The sequence below is a fragment of the Bolinopsis microptera genome, chromosome 12, assembly GCF_026151205.1.
Source record: "Bolinopsis microptera isolate Bmic1 chromosome 12, MBARI_Bmic_1.0, whole genome shotgun sequence".
Taxonomy (NCBI): Eukaryota; Metazoa; Ctenophora; class Tentaculata; order Lobata; family Bolinopsidae; genus Bolinopsis; species Bolinopsis microptera.
The window spans coordinates 11,305,305-11,320,237 of NC_087083.1; the positions used below are offsets into that span (position 1 = coordinate 11,305,305).

The following is a 14,933-nucleotide window of genomic DNA, read 5'->3' on the forward strand; positions in this document are numbered from 1 at the left end:
AAGTATTGTTTAAGTAGGTAGTGCACCCCCAGTGTAAGTATTGTGTAAGTAGGTAGTGCACCCCCAGTGTAAGTATTGTGTAAGTAGGTAGTGTACCCCCCAGTGTAAGTATTGTTTAAGTAGGTAGTGCACCCCCTAGTGTAAGTGTTGTGTAAGTAGGTAGTGCACCCCCCAGTGTAAGTATTGTGTAAGTAGGTAGTGCACCCCCAGTGTAAGTATTGTGTAAGTAGGTAGTGCACCCCCCAGTGTAAGTGTTGTGTAAGTAGGTAGTGCACCCCCCAGTGTAAGTGTTGTGTAAGTAGGTAGTGTACCCCCAGTGTAAGTATTGTTTAAGTAGGTAGTGCACCCCCCAGTGTAAGTATTGTGTAAGTAGGTAGTGCACCTCCAGTGTAAGTGTTGTTTAAGTAGGTAGTGCACCCCCAGTGTAAGTATTGTGTAAGTAGGTAGTGCACCCCCAGTGTAAGTATTGTGTAAGTAGGTAGTGTACCCCCCAGTGTAAGTATTGTTTAAGTAGGTAGTGCACCCCCCAGTGTAAGTATTGTGTAAGTAGGTAGTGCACCCCCCGTGTAAGTATTGTGTAAGTAGGTAGTGCACCCCCCAGTGTGAGAGAAAAACAAGATAAGCTGGTTAAGGGCCGGCTTAACAATTTGAAATAAGAAATAAAAAAGCCAGAGCTCCACTGACAAAGACGTTTCTTGGCTGTTCTCCAAACCACCATCTCCCTAACCTTGATAGTTTCTAGTTTCTCAAAAGTAGATGGCGCTCCAGTACCATGTACGATTTCCTCTTCTTCCTCAGTTATTGTATCAAATGATTGCTGGAGACATAACTGGGACCTGTGTCTTTTCAGTTTCATCGTCTGGAAGTGAAGTCACGTGGTTACGTCCCGTGGTAATTAAATTTAAAATTGAGCTTTGCAATTGATTTTAAGTCGCTGACCGAATCGTTGTTAGGGATGACGAAAACCGCAAACAATTTATCCCAAAAAATATAAAATCAGAAACAAACAACCGAACATCTACACTCAAACCTTTGGAAAAGATTTATCCGCCGTCACACCACCCTGATCCTTAGAACTCCCCTGAACCACCGCAGTCTTAGAATAAATCTCCGGCAGAGAATGGGACCTGATCATCTTGGGACGTTTACCATTAGAAGACCATGACGAAGTGGAGGGTGTTCTCTGGACTGGCACTTGTTTGTTGGAGTGACTGCTGCTGGATGTGCTTCCTGGTGCGGTTAATTGTCAGGCGGAGAGGGAAGTGGTACCTGAGGTGCGGTTAATTGTCAGGGTCGGAGTTTAGGGTATATGATTAATTAATTAATTAATTAGTTTAGGGTATATAATTAAGGGTTTTAATTTAAACTGTGTACCGGTTAGGGCCCATAGGCCCTAGAGTATAATAATTTAGAAGAGACCGCATGACGTCGGTGTCTGAGGAGCAGCAAAAGCGACATGTTTTCAGTGCTGTGTTGTAACGATCTCCAGTGTAGCGACCTTTCTCAATCCTCAGATCGTGACTGCTAAATAGTGATTAAAAGCTGAAACTAACAATGTTGTCTGCAGGAGATTGGAACGGTCAAGTGAACTGGTCTGACCAGACAGCGCCTATCTCTAACTTTGATTACCTGTTTAACATGATGGATGATACTCCCGCAATGGAGGAAGAGGTTGTGGATGATATGAGCATGACAGATACTTCTTACAAATCCGGTAATTAGTTCTCCTGAAGTTGAATTAGTGCAATGCTTTGATTAAAAACTATGATTTTGAATCGTTTTAACTTAAACTAGATAGCTGTATTAATTTGATTAAGGATATTTACTCAAATTTGAAGTTTGAGAGCAGAAAACACGATATAGTTTTAAAAATATAACTCCTAATTTTAATTTCCCTAGCCCACAGTTTCAACACCAGCAGAGGAGAATCCTCGAATAGCAGTTTCGAAAACTGTCCAATTCGCCCTTCAGCCAAGACATCAGGTTTAAGTCTGACTGGGGCCAAAAGTCAGTGCACATACTTTGGGTCTTAATTATCATGGCTAAGTTATAGGACCCAACGTATGTGTACTGACTCTCCCCCCCCTCCCCCCACCCTGTGTGTACACTCAGTTCATTTCCGGATCTTAGTAAGGTTCTTGCTTTATGAAAGCTGCATTTTTACTAGAAAAATAAAAGGGTTGAACTTATGGAACAAATGAATCGGGTCCTTAAAATCTATATACTTATATAGCTTATATAGCTTATATAGCCTATATTGCTTATATAGCTTATATAGCTTATATAGCTTATACACCCTATATATAGGGTGTGTTATATTGCTTATATAGCTTATATAACTTATACACCCTATATATAGGGTGTGTTATATAGCTTATATAGCTTATATAGGGTGTGATTGCAAACAGTTTTTATTGCATTGATTACGCTGCTTTGTTTATGCGTTAGCAATCATTTTTTCTTGAGTATTTCTCTTCTAAATTATTATACTCTAGGGCCTATGGGCCCTAACCGGTACACAGTTTAAATTAAAACCCTTAATTATATACCCTAAACTAATTAATTAATTAATTAATCATATACCCTAAACTCCGACCCTGACAATTAACCGCACCTCAGGTACCACTTCCCTCTCCGCCTGACAATTAACCGCACCAGGAAGCACATCCAGCAGCAGTCACTCCAACAAACAAGTGCCAGTCCAGAGAACACCCTCCACTTCGTCATAATCTTCTAATGGTAAACGTCCCAAGATGATCAGGTCCCATTCTCTGCCGGAGATTTATTCTAAGACTGCGGTGGTTCAGGGGAGTTCTAAGGATCAGGGTGGTGTGACGGCGGATAAATCTTTTCCAAAGGTTTGAGTGTAGATGTTCGGTTGTTTGTTTCTGATTTTATATTTTTTGGGATAAATTGTTTGCGGTTTTCGTCATCCCTAACAACGATTCGGTCAGCGACTTAAAATCAATTGCAAAGCTCAATTTTAAATTTAATTACCACGGGACGTAACCACGTGACTTCACTTCCAGACGATGAAACTGAAAAGACACAGGTCCCAGTTATGTCTCCAGCAATCATTTGATACAATAACTGAGGAAGAAGAGGAAATCGTACATGGTACTGGAGCGCCATCTACTTTTGAGAAACTAGAAACTATCAAGGTTAGGGAGATGGTGGTTTGGAGAACAGCCAAGAAACGTCTTTGTCAGTGGAGCTCTGGCTTTTTTATTTCTTATTTCAAATTGTTAAGCCGGCCCTTAACCAGCTTATCTTGTTTTTCTCTCACACTGGGGGGTGCACTACCTACTTACACAATACTTACACGGGGGGTGCACTACCTACTTACACAATACTTACACTGGGGGGTGCACTACCTACTTAAACAATACTTACACTGGGGGGTACACTACCTACTTACACAATACTTACACTGGGGGTGCACTACCTACTTACACAATACTTACACTGGGGGTGCACTACCTACTTAAACAACACTTACACTGGAGGTGCACTACCTACTTACACAATACTTACACTGGGGGGTGCACTACCTACTTAAACAATACTTACACTGGGGGTACACTACCTACTTACACAACACTTACACTGGGGGGTGCACTACCTACTTACACAACACTTACACTGGGGGGTGCACTACCTACTTACACAATACTTACACTGGGGGTGCACTACCTACTTACACAATACTTACACTGGGGGGTGCACTACCTACTTACACAACACTTACACTAGGGGGTGCACTACCTACTTAAACAATACTTACACTGGGGGGTACACTACCTACTTACACAATACTTACACTGGGGGTGCACTACCTACTTACACAATACTTACACTGGGGGTGCACTACCTACTTAAACAATACTTACACTGGGGGTGCACTACCTACTTACACAACACTTACACTGGGGGCGCACTACCTACTTACACAACACTTACACTAGGGGTGCACTACCTACTTACACAACACTTACACTGGGGGTGCACTACCTACTTACACAATACTTACACTGGGGGTGCACTACCTACTTACACAATACTTACACTGGGGGTGCACTACCTACTTACACAACACTTACACTGGGGGTGCACTACCTACTTACACAATACTTACACGGGGGGGGTGCACTACCTACTTACACAACACTTACACTGGGGGTGCACTACCTACTTACACAACACTTCAACCCCTCAGGGCTCATTCAGTCAATCAGTAGACTCAGTAATAAACCTCCACGGAAGTGCACCAGTTAAACCCTCCACTCAGTTCAACACGAGTATCAATGATATGTTAGTGGAGAATACAGAGTATGTTGGTGATAACGCTGATAATGCTGATCCTTCTGATTACTCACTTGCTGAGGTGAGAGATTTGGCACTTATCCAACACGTTAATTAAAGAGCATATTATCTTGATCTGAGTCATCTGCATCTGATTCATGAAGTCAGCACATAATTATTTGTGCTCCTCTTCTAGGATTGACAACACTTGATCGGTAACACTATTATTACTTAATACTTATTGATAGTGTTTGAAATATATCACAAAATCGTAAAACACAATAGTCAATAATATGTGACTCAATAATTTGTTATATTATATGTATTATGCATATATGCATATATGCATATATTGTATATATATATATATATACAATATGAAAAATTAATATTAAGATCTTGACAGATTACAATCGTATCGGTTGATATTTCTTTATGATGAGGATTATCTTGCAAAATATAGACATGTAAAGTTTAAGTGAACATCACGAACTATCGCGTCTATAATATCATTGTCTGGATCGGGAGCTTAAGTGAGTATAAGTATAAGTGGACTACAGAAATCTCATCTCAGTAAGAATCTAATTACAATCTCAAAAAGGAATGTTCAGATACCGTCCAAATTTCACCGCAAAGTATCTCATAGCATTACACTTAGATATTCCATGTTTAGAGTCTCCCGTACAGCTGGCTAGATAGCATGTTCAGCAACGAATAAGTCCTTTTATTAACTTTAATAAGAAGTTCGTTATTGATTTGTGAGATGTTCTCATTTCGCGAGGGCCCGGTAATGAGATCACGATGGTACGTACGCTATAAAATTATTAGGAGGCGTAGAAACGATTTTTTTTTTCTACTCGACAATCGTTATATCTGCTATTATAATCGAGCATGTTTCAGACGACTGAGAATACTACTGCAAGTGTATCATTATCTAGTGGTAAGTGTCTTGATAAGTTTAAGGGTCTCGATAAGAGTCTCGAGGATTTTAGATCGGAGGCATTTCGCCACTTAGACTCATTCATTAGTTCTTCCTTTTAAGATCGCTTATAGTTGTCAAGCGATGCGACGGTAAAATTTTTGTTTACCATTAAATAAATTTTAATTCTTTTAACGAGATGCATTTCAATCCTTTAAAATGTAATATATTTAGTAGCTTTCAAAGGAATTATTTATGTCAGAAAAGAAATCTGCAAAACTTAAACGGCAAAGTTGCGAAGAAGTGTATCAGTAAGTTTTGCAATGTTGACCAATTGTTGACCAAATGTTGAACAAATGTTGACCAAATGTTCACCATGTCGAAATTCTTATCAAATAAAACTGTTTACCGCTGGTTATTCAGCTCACAGCTGCAATCGATGGTTTATATATTGAGTGGACCAAAATTTTCGCAATGCAAGCACTGCGTTGTCGTACAAATATCAGGCACTGAATATTCGGACATTGCGTTAGTTTTGGCCCAAACAGTATGATTTGTGCTGAACTGATTATATTTTTGCAACTTTCTCTGTGATTGAAATGCTGCATTTTAATTTTAATTTTAAAAAGAATGTTAATTGACTGATTGTTGATTGTTTAAATGAATGCTGATGACAATAATATTATTTGTATAATTGGAATCCCTCGTTAGTTTTTGTTTTATCATTTCAAATTTACGCTGAAATTCGAGTTTGCTTTGTATAAAACTCCAGCTGCGGCTTGATCGGGCTGACTTAAAATGTTAATTTTTAATTTTGATAAAATTAAAACAATTATTTAATAAAAAATAGTTATAGGTTTATGTTCTTGGTTCTTGGGTTTATAGTTATGGGTATGGGTTTAGGATTAGGGTGAGCGTAAAGAGTCCTTACTAATACTAAGGTCAAGGACTAGTGGTAATGGTTCTGGAGATAGGTGTGACTATAAACTATAAACTATAAACTATAAACTATAAACTATAAACTATAAACTATAAACTATAAACTATAAACTATAAACTATAAACTATAAACTATAAACTATAAACTATAAACTATAAACTATAAACTATAAACTATAAACTATAAACTATAAACTATAAACTATAAACTATAAACTATAAACTATAAACTATAAACTATAAACTATAAACTATAAACTATAAACTATAAACTATAAACTATAAACTATAAACTATAAACTATAAACTATAAACTATAAACTATAAACTATAAACTATAAACTATAAACTATAAACTATAAACTATAAACTATAAACTATAAACTATAAACTATAAACTATAAACTATAAACTATAAACTAAGTAAGATTACTAACGTAGTTCTTATGAAAGGTAATAGTCACGGGGAGAGCAGACCTTTTCAACTTAAAATGATATTTTAAGGTTCGTGCGCTTATTCGCGCATGAGTCATAGTCCTCATTACAATATATACAATAATCTAATTTTCACAGATAGTACATTCTTTAGACTCGTATGGCGTCTACCCTCGACAATTCTTCAAGAAAGCTTTTTTCGGAACACTAGGTGAGAGAAGTTTAAGCTACTTGAGCTACATCCTTGCTCAAAACCCATAAAATTACTGAGTTATAAGCCAAAAACCATATGCCCATATTTGGACATACGCACCAAATTTGATAAAATTAAATGTTGGCTCATGAATTGGTCAAATATCAATATTTTTGAATGAAACCAACTTTATAAAGCTTAAGGCATTTTCATTTTCAAAATTTTCCCATGAAATTTTCAGGTTCAAGGTTAAGTTTTAAATCTTCTCAGGACTTTATCTTCTAGCCCGTATTTTTGATTCACTCATTTAGCCTTAGGCCTTTTAAAGAATTTGGCCTAAATATTATTTTGACCGCAAAATGTTTTTAAAGGCCTAAATCAAAAATGTAAAATTTGGATGTGTACAGTGTTTACAGTGATTAATCATCATCCGATGAATATAATATAACTTTCAGGAGTGTCTTTGACGATAACAACTATCAATGTAGTTGTGGCAGTGTTCGAGGATTCATTATCTTATCTGCATGATGAGTTGTGCGTTAAACTTTATATACCCCTTAATAATAACCCGGCATATCATAACGTTCAATTTAGTGTTTCCATGACATCAGAGTTATTATAAACACCTCCGGAATAAAATAATCAGCCGAGATCAGAGATAGAATAATCAATTCTGATAATCCCGGCTCCCGCTGTTAATTTTGTCCCGCTTAATAAATAACCCCGGCAATTCTCACAATCTTCAGTTGTTGGTTTGGAAAGAATTCTCAGATTTACTTTTTGCTCCTGCCAGTGTACCTATGTTTGTGCTACAATATATGGACTTTCTGTCAAGTTGCAGGAATCATCTTCACGGTCAACAAGTTATCCCAACCCTCCAACACTTATTTTAAGGTAACTTAAGGCTATCTTTGACTAATAGATTTTAATACTGGTGTGGATTTGGCATGTTTTGAAAGTCATGAAGCTGGTTAATTGCTTCCGCCATTGTAGCATGAGTGTGGTATAGTAGTATGGTATAGTAGTGTGGTATAGTAGTGTGGTATAGTAGTGTGGTATAGTAGTGTGGTATAGTAGTGTTGTATAGTAGTGTGGTATAGTAGTGTGGTATAGTAGTGTGGTATAGTAGTGTGGTATATTAGTGTAGTATAGTAGTGTGGTATAGTAGTATGGTATAGTAGTGCTGTATAGTAGTGTGGTATAGTAGTGTGGTAAAGTAGTGTGGTATAGTAGTGTGGTATAGTAGTGTGGTATAGTAGTGTGGTATAGTGATAGTAGTGTGGTATAGTAGTGTGGTATAGTAGTGTGGTATAGTAGTGTGGTATTATAGAAGTGTGGTATAGTAGTGTGGTATAGTAGTGTGGTATAGTAGTGTGGTATAGTAGTGTGGTATAGTAGTGTGGTATAGTAGTGTGGTATAGTAGTGTGGTATAGTAGTGAGGAGTCCTGTCGAGCTGGGGGAGAGCAACAATACACCAGCTTACTCACCTGATGAACAGAGTACGCCTGTAGCCAGTGGAGGACGTTCTCTAAGAAATAGAGCTCAGTTAAAGAGGCCGGATTACTATAGACCGGTGTCAAGAATTAATGTGGTATTGAAGAGGGTAAAGAGAAAACTTGGGTTTTAGAGAATTGCTGGTCACGGGATGCCAGTTAACTACCTGTTGCTCGGGCAGATACGACGATTGTTGTCATGTTTTGCAGACTACCTGGAACCTGGGGAAGGTAGTCATCGTTGCATTTCTTATCTCCCGCCGTGCTTAGGGTATGCCTGGTGTCATTAATGTCGGTTGATATGGTTGAGTGATGTCTGGTTTTTATTTTGAAGAGCTTGCTACACTGGAGAGTGGAGAGTTTGCTAGAGGTGGAGTTAGTTGTTGAACCGTGGAGTAGAGTAGAGTGTAGAGTGGGAGTCACCTTTAAATCCGGTAGAGCATCGCTCCTGATGCCTAGATTTGCCTTTAGTTGACTTTTGATATTCGTGTGCCGATAAGGTCTTAATCTAGATGATTGGACTTCATATCTATAAATATGACGGTCTGCAGTGACTTATGTGATATTATGTTCGTAACTAGGTGTACGGAAATAATTGTGTAAGTTATGTTCGTAACTAGGTGTACGGAGATAATTGTGTAAGTTATGTTCGTAACTAGGTGTACGGAGATAATTGTGTAAGTTATGTTCGTAACTAGGTGTACGGAGATAATTGTGTAAGTTATGTTCGTAACTAGGTGTACGGAGATAATTGTGTAAGTTATGTTCGTAACTAGGTGTACGGAAATAATGGTGTAAGTTATGTTCGTAACTAGGTGTACGGAAATAATGGTGTAAGTTATGTTCGTAACTAGGTGTACGGAAATAATTAGGTAAATTATGTTCGTAACTAGGTGTACGGAGATAATTGTGTAAGTTATGTTCGTAACTAGGTGTACGGAGATAATGGTGTAAGTTATGTTCGTAACTAGGTGTACGGAGATAATTGTGTAAGTTATGTTCGTAACTAGGTGTACGGAGATAATTGTGTAAGTATGTTCGTAACTAGGTGTACGGAAAAAATTGTGTAAGTATGTTCGTGACTAGGTGTACGAAAATAGTTATATAAGTTATATTCGTAACTAGGTGTACGAAAACATTGTATTAATTAGGTTCGTGACTAGATGCACGGTACCTTGGTTATGAGGATGGTTGTGGAGGGTGTGCAACAACGGGTGGGGTAGACGGAGAGACGGGGGATGGTGGACTTCAACTTCAAAAGAACAGCAGGGCAGAAGGAGTAAGAAGAGTAGGAAGGACAATTAGGAGAAGGACAATTAGTAGGGTAGCAAGTTGTATTTATAAATTTGTTTTAAATATTTGAATTTTATTACGTGAAGGTTGTCACGAAGTTTTATAAATTTGTTTGTTTGTAAAACGTGAGTTGTTTCACGTAAAGTTTTTAATATTCAGAATTGGTACGTGTTGTAACACGTATTTTTATATAGATTTTTAATATTGTAACACGTGAAATTTTTTAAAGGGTAGTTTTTTCGCGTGAGTTGCATCACGGGGATTTTGTTGGTATTCTTATTTTTAGGGTGTTGTTTAAGAGGGAGTTTTAGGATTTTTTTAAGGATTTAGTAGGTAGGGGGGGATTTAGTCGAATTTGTCAATACCTCCTGGAGATATTGACGAAATCGATTAAATTTTCCCGGGGGATATAGTGTAATATGGAGGCTGGTTGCAGCAGTTTTAGAGTAGTTTTAGCAGTAGTGTAGATTGTAATTTAGTGATTAATATGACCGTTAGTAATGAGTGTAGGTAAATACGGGGTCTGTAATGATGTTGGCGGAGAATTTTATACACACCAGCTGTTACTACTGCTCCTGCACCCGATGAATGACTAAAATATACATTGTTGTTGACTGAAAAATATGTACAATGTTAATATTTCGGGAGTCAGAGGTAGAGAGACACAGGGGGACTATAGTGCAGAGAGAGAGAGAGAGAGAGAGAGAGAGAGAGAGAGAGAGAGAGAGAGAGAGAGAGAGAGAGAGAGAGAGAGAGAGAGAGAGAGAGAGAGAGAGAGAGAGAGAGAGAGAGAGAGAGAGAGAGAGAGAGAGAGAGAGAGAGAGAGAGAGAGAGAGAGAGAGAGAGAGAGAGAGAGAGAGAGAGAGAGAGAGAGAGAGAGAGAGAGAGAGAGAGAGAGAGAGAGAGTGAGAGAGAGAGAGAGAGAGAGAAAGAGAGAGAGAGAGAGAGAGAGAGAGAGAGAGAGAGAGAGAGAGAGAGAGAGAGAGAGAGAGAGAGAGAGAGAGAGAGAGAAGAGAGAGCCTGGTTACAGGTGCTTGAAAATATTTGTAGGATCTGCAGTTATGCTATAATAGCGATACACTCGTTATTTTCGGTTTGTTGTAATGTTACTCTGAACTCTACTGTACTGTCATTATTTTAGTCAATACCTTATCGGACCTTATTTGGACGGACATTACTTGAACGCTAGGGGCCCTAGCGTTCATCTTAATGTTCGTTCAAATAAAGTCCGTTCAATTAATGTCCGTCCAAGTTAAAGTCCGTTAAAAAATTTTCAAAAATTTTCCATTTCGAACTTTTTGTCCAGAATATGACAACTATGAGTTGTTCCGACGGAAAGGTTCTCCTTGGTCTGCCGGAGGCACAGAAAACTCTACTAGTATATGATGTTTTCAAGGGCCACTTTGCGGAAAAGTCAACGAAATTATGGCACTCAACAACATAGTTCATGAGCTAGTCCCCGCCAACATGACAAACTTGTTCCAGCCTCTAGATATTACGGTAAATCGTGCTGCCAAGAACATTGTCCGGCGTTGTTATATAGTTCATATTACTGAAAAATTGAAAAAAATTCGGATTTTTTATGGTTTTGAATGCCTTCGAGCGTTCATATTAATGTCCGTTCATAATTATGTCCGTTCATGTAATGTCCGTCCAAATAAGGTCCGATAAGGTATATAATACATACGTGCTTCCGGTATAAAGACAAGGGCGTGTCCACCCTTTTAATAAGTTCAAAACTCATGAACGTTGTCGTTACGTGAAATGAAACGTTATTTGTCTCTGCCAAGAGTCCAATACCTCTGTTCGCAGCGTATTTAACAACTGACTAAGGAATGTTAATTATATGATATTCTTGAAGTGAGGAAATGTTACCGGAACCGAGTGAATAGTCTAAGAAATTAACCAAGAAAGAGTAAAAACTGCCATTATCGAGGCTCTGGTAGTCTGGACTCTGGTGTGTGTGTGCTGTAACTATGATCAGCTACTGTATAATTTCCTATGATTAATGACTGGATCCAGGAAAACTACGATTTGCTTTTACGATTTATTATTGAATACTAATATAATCTAAAAAGGGAAATCAAAAATTATGATTACAATAATGGTGATGATGTTTTACACCGCAAAAAAATGAGACACCTATTTGCTTCAGCAAGACTTCCGAATCAACATGATTGGGCTGCCCACGTTTGATATCTTAGTTAAGTAAAATTACATCTAAGCTGCGCGGATACCCTGTTTTGAAGGCGGAGTTTGGGAAAAAAAACCAAAAAAAGGGGAAATTTTTTTGGGGTTTAAATTTTTTTTTTAAAAGGGCCCCTTTTTTTTTAAAAAAAATTAAATTTTCCCGGGGGGCCCCCGGGGGGGCCCCCTTTTTTTAAAAAAAAATTTTTTGGGGGGGGGGGGTTTTTTTTTTTTTAAAAAATATTTTTGGGGGAAAAAAAGACAAATTTTATTTTTTAAAATTTTTAAAAAAAATTTTTAAAGGGGGTTAAAATTAAAAAAATTTTTAAAAAAAAAAAATTGGTTTTTTGGTTTTTTGGGGGGGGTTTTTTTTTTTTTTTGGGGGGGGTTTTTGTTGGGGGGGGTTGGGGGTTAAATTTTTGGGGGTTTGGGGTTTTTGGGGGGGGGGTTTTTTTTTGGGGTTTTTTTGGGTTTGGGGGTTTTTTTTTTTTTGGGGGAGTTTTTGGGGGGGGTTTTTTTTTGGGGGGGGGGGGGTTTTTTTGTTTTTTTGGGGGGGGGGTTTTTTTTTTTTGGGGGGGGGGTTTGGGGTTTTGGGGGGGGTTTTTTTTTTTTGGGGGGGGGGGGGGTTTTTTTTTTTTTTTTGTTTTGTTTTTTTTTTTTTTTTTTGGGGGGGGGTTTTGGTTTTTTTTTTTTGGTTTTTTTTTGGGGGGGGGGGGTTTTTTTTTTTTTTTGGGGGGTTTTTTTGGGGAAAAATTTTTGGGGTTTTTTTTTGGGGGGGTTTTTTTGGGGGGTTTTTTTTTTAGTTTTTTTTTTTGGGGGTTTTGTTTTGGGGGGGTTTGGGTTTTGGGGGGTTTTTTTCCCAAAAAAAATTTTTTGAAAATGGGCCCCCCAAAAAAAAAGGTTTTTTAAAAAAATTTTTTTTTTAAAAAAACCCGGGAAAAAAAATTTTTTTTTAAAATTTTTAAAAAAAACCCCCCCCCTTTTTTTGGGAAAAATTTTTCTTAAATTTGGGGCCCCTTTTAAAAATTAAAAAAAAAATTTTTTTAAAAAAAAAAAATTTTTTGGGGGTTTTTTTTTTTTTCCCCCCCGGGTTTTGGGGAAATTTTTTTTTTAAAAATTTTGGGTTTTTTTTTAAAAAAAAAAAAGGGGGGTTTGTGGTGTGTGTGTGTGTGTGTGTGTGTGTGTGTGTGTGTGTGTGTGTGTGTGTGTGTGTGTGTGTGTGTGTGTGTGTGTGTGTGTGTGTGTGTGTGTGTGTGTGCTGAAACCATGATCAGCTACTGTATGATTAATGACTGGATCCAGGAAAACTACGATTTGCTTTTACGATTAATTATTATTGAATACTAATATAATCTAAAAAGGGAAATCAAAAATTATGATTACAATAATGGTGATGATGTTTTACACCGCAAAAAAAGGAGACACATATTTGCTTCAGCAAGACTTCGGACTTCCGACTCAACATGATTGGGCTGCCCACGTTTGATATCTTAGTTAAGTAAAATTACATCTAAGCTGCGCGGATACCCTGTTTTGAAGGCGGAGTTTGGGATTGCTTGCTCTGCAGCCGTTCGTGGTGTCTATGATATCATATATTGATGAAACCATAGCACCGGTTTTTCAGTTTCGCGCAACTTACCACGCATGGGTTGTGTAGATTCTATTACAAACACTTCAGATATAGAGTGACCGTATCTTTCCGCCTCCGTATCAGTGATGTAGATCATGTCCCCCGCTGCTCCATTACAGTTTAGAGAGAATGTCTGGAGCTCTACACTGTCGTCGTACTCTGGTTTAATAAAATATAAGTAAAGGTCATGCTTGATACTAAAATAATAAACCTTATCGGACTTTATTCTGTCGGACATCACGTGAGCACTAGAGGGCTCAGCGTTCAAATTGAAACGTTATTTGCCTCTGCCCAGAGTCCAATACCTCTGTTTGCAGCGTATTTAACAACTGACTAAGGAATGTTAATTATATGATATTCTTGAAGTGAGGAAATGTTACCGGAACCGAGGTGAGTGAATATTCAAAGAAATTAACCAAGAAAGAGTAAAAACTGCCATTATCGAGATTCGAGGCTCTGGTGTGTGTGTGTGTGTGTGTGTGTGTGTGTGTGTGTGTGTGTGTGTGTGTGTGTGTGTGTGTGTGTGTGTGTGTGTGTGTGTGTGTGTGTGTGTGTGTGTGTGTGTGTGTGTGTGTGTGTGTGTGTGTGTGTGTGTGTGTGTGTGTGTGTGTGTGTGTGTGTGTGTGTGTGTGTGTGTGTGTGTGTGTGTGTGTGTGTGTGTGTGTGTGTGTGTGTGTGTGTGTGTGTGTGTGTGTGTGTGTGTGTGTGTGTGTGTGTGTGTGTGTGTGCTGAAACCATGATCAGCTACTGTATGATTAATGACTGGATCCAGGAAAACTACGATTTGCTTTTACGATTAATTATTATTGAATACTAATATAATCTAAAAAGGGAAATCAAAAATTATGATTACAATAATGGTGATGATGTTTTACACCGCAAAAAAAGGAGACACATATTTGCTTCAGCAAGACTTCGGACTTCCGACTCAACATGATTGGGCTGCCCACGTTTGATATCTTAGTTAAGTAAAATTACATCTAAGCTGCGCGGATACCCTGTTTTGAAGGCGGAGTTTGGGATTGCTTGCTCTGCAGCCGTTCGTGGTGTCTATGATATCATATATTGATGAAACCATAGCACCGGTTTTTCAGTTTCGCGCAACTTACCACGCATGGGTTGTGTAGATTCTATTACAAACACTTCAGATATAGAGTGACCGTATCTTTCCGCCTCCGTATCAGTGATGTAGATCATGTCCCCCGCTGCTCCATTACAGTTTAGAGAGAATGTCTGGAGCTCTACACTGTCGTCGTACTCTGGTTTAATAAAATATAAGTAAAGGTCATGCTTGATACTAAAATAATAAACCTTATCGGACTTTATTCTGTCGGACATCACGTGAGCACTAGAGGGCTCAGCGTTCAAATTAATTTCCGGGTACTTTCAGAGAAATTATTAAAAAATACCGTCTATTCTGTACTGCAGAGATTCAGTTAGATTATTCAAAGAGGATCAAAGTTCAAAGTCAAAAAATTAACCTGTTATTTTTTCACCACAGTTTGCTACTTTCGTTTCTTCCTCCCCCTCAGTTGAGTACA

At 38.0% G+C, this 14,933-nt stretch overlaps 3 protein-coding genes across 3 annotated transcripts in view; 2 read left to right on the forward strand and 1 right to left on the reverse strand.

The window, feature by feature from the left end:
• LOC134824218 (uncharacterized) overlaps positions 1-14,933 on the reverse strand; it is a 71,503-nt gene that overhangs the window by 16,365 nt on the left and 40,205 nt on the right. Inside the window, exons 8-9 of the mRNA XM_063835994.1 lie at positions 1,031-1,230; positions 728-859 (exon numbers count right to left, since the gene is read on the reverse strand). Of these exons, the coding sequence (XP_063692064.1) occupies positions 728-859; positions 1,031-1,230 (332 nt within the window). The remainder of the gene's footprint in view (positions 1-727; positions 860-1,030; positions 1,231-14,933) is intronic.
• Positions 1,555-2,753, forward strand: LOC134824461 (uncharacterized). The gene is made up of 3 exons (XM_063836366.1): positions 1,555-1,714; positions 1,900-1,983; positions 2,659-2,753. Exons 1-3 carry the CDS (start codon positions 1,555-1,557, stop codon positions 2,727-2,729), a joined length of 315 nt encoding a protein of 104 aa, XP_063692436.1. The 3' UTR covers positions 2,730-2,753.
• Positions 2,748-6,046, forward strand: LOC134824489 (uncharacterized). Its single transcript, XM_063836395.1, has 5 exons — positions 2,748-2,858; positions 3,030-3,161; positions 4,217-4,384; positions 5,203-5,242; positions 5,484-6,046. Exons 1-5 carry the CDS (start codon positions 2,754-2,756, stop codon positions 5,534-5,536), a joined length of 498 nt encoding a protein of 165 aa, XP_063692465.1. The 5' UTR covers positions 2,748-2,753; the 3' UTR covers positions 5,537-6,046.

Excerpts from the sequence above, each read along its gene's own strand:
- LOC134824461 (XM_063836366.1), top strand. The coding sequence starts at position 1,555 with ATGTTGTCTGCAGGAGATTGGAACGGTCAAGTGAACTGGTCTGACCAG. Across the intron at positions 1,715-1,899 it reads AGATACTTCTTACAAATCCG|CCCACAGTTTCAACACCAGC; the intron begins GTAATTAGTTCT and ends TAATTTCCCTAG. Across the intron at positions 1,984-2,658 it reads CCCTTCAGCCAAGACATCAG|GAAGCACATCCAGCAGCAGT; the intron begins GTTTAAGTCTGA and ends TAACCGCACCAG.
- LOC134824489 (XM_063836395.1), top strand. The coding sequence starts at position 2,754 with ATGATCAGGTCCCATTCTCTGCCGGAGATTTATTCTAAGACTGCGGTG. Across the intron at positions 3,162-4,216 it reads AGAAACTAGAAACTATCAAG|GGCTCATTCAGTCAATCAGT; the intron begins GTTAGGGAGATG and ends TCAACCCCTCAG. Across the intron at positions 5,243-5,483 it reads AAGTGTATCATTATCTAGTG|AAAAGAAATCTGCAAAACTT; the intron begins GTAAGTGTCTTG and ends TATTTATGTCAG.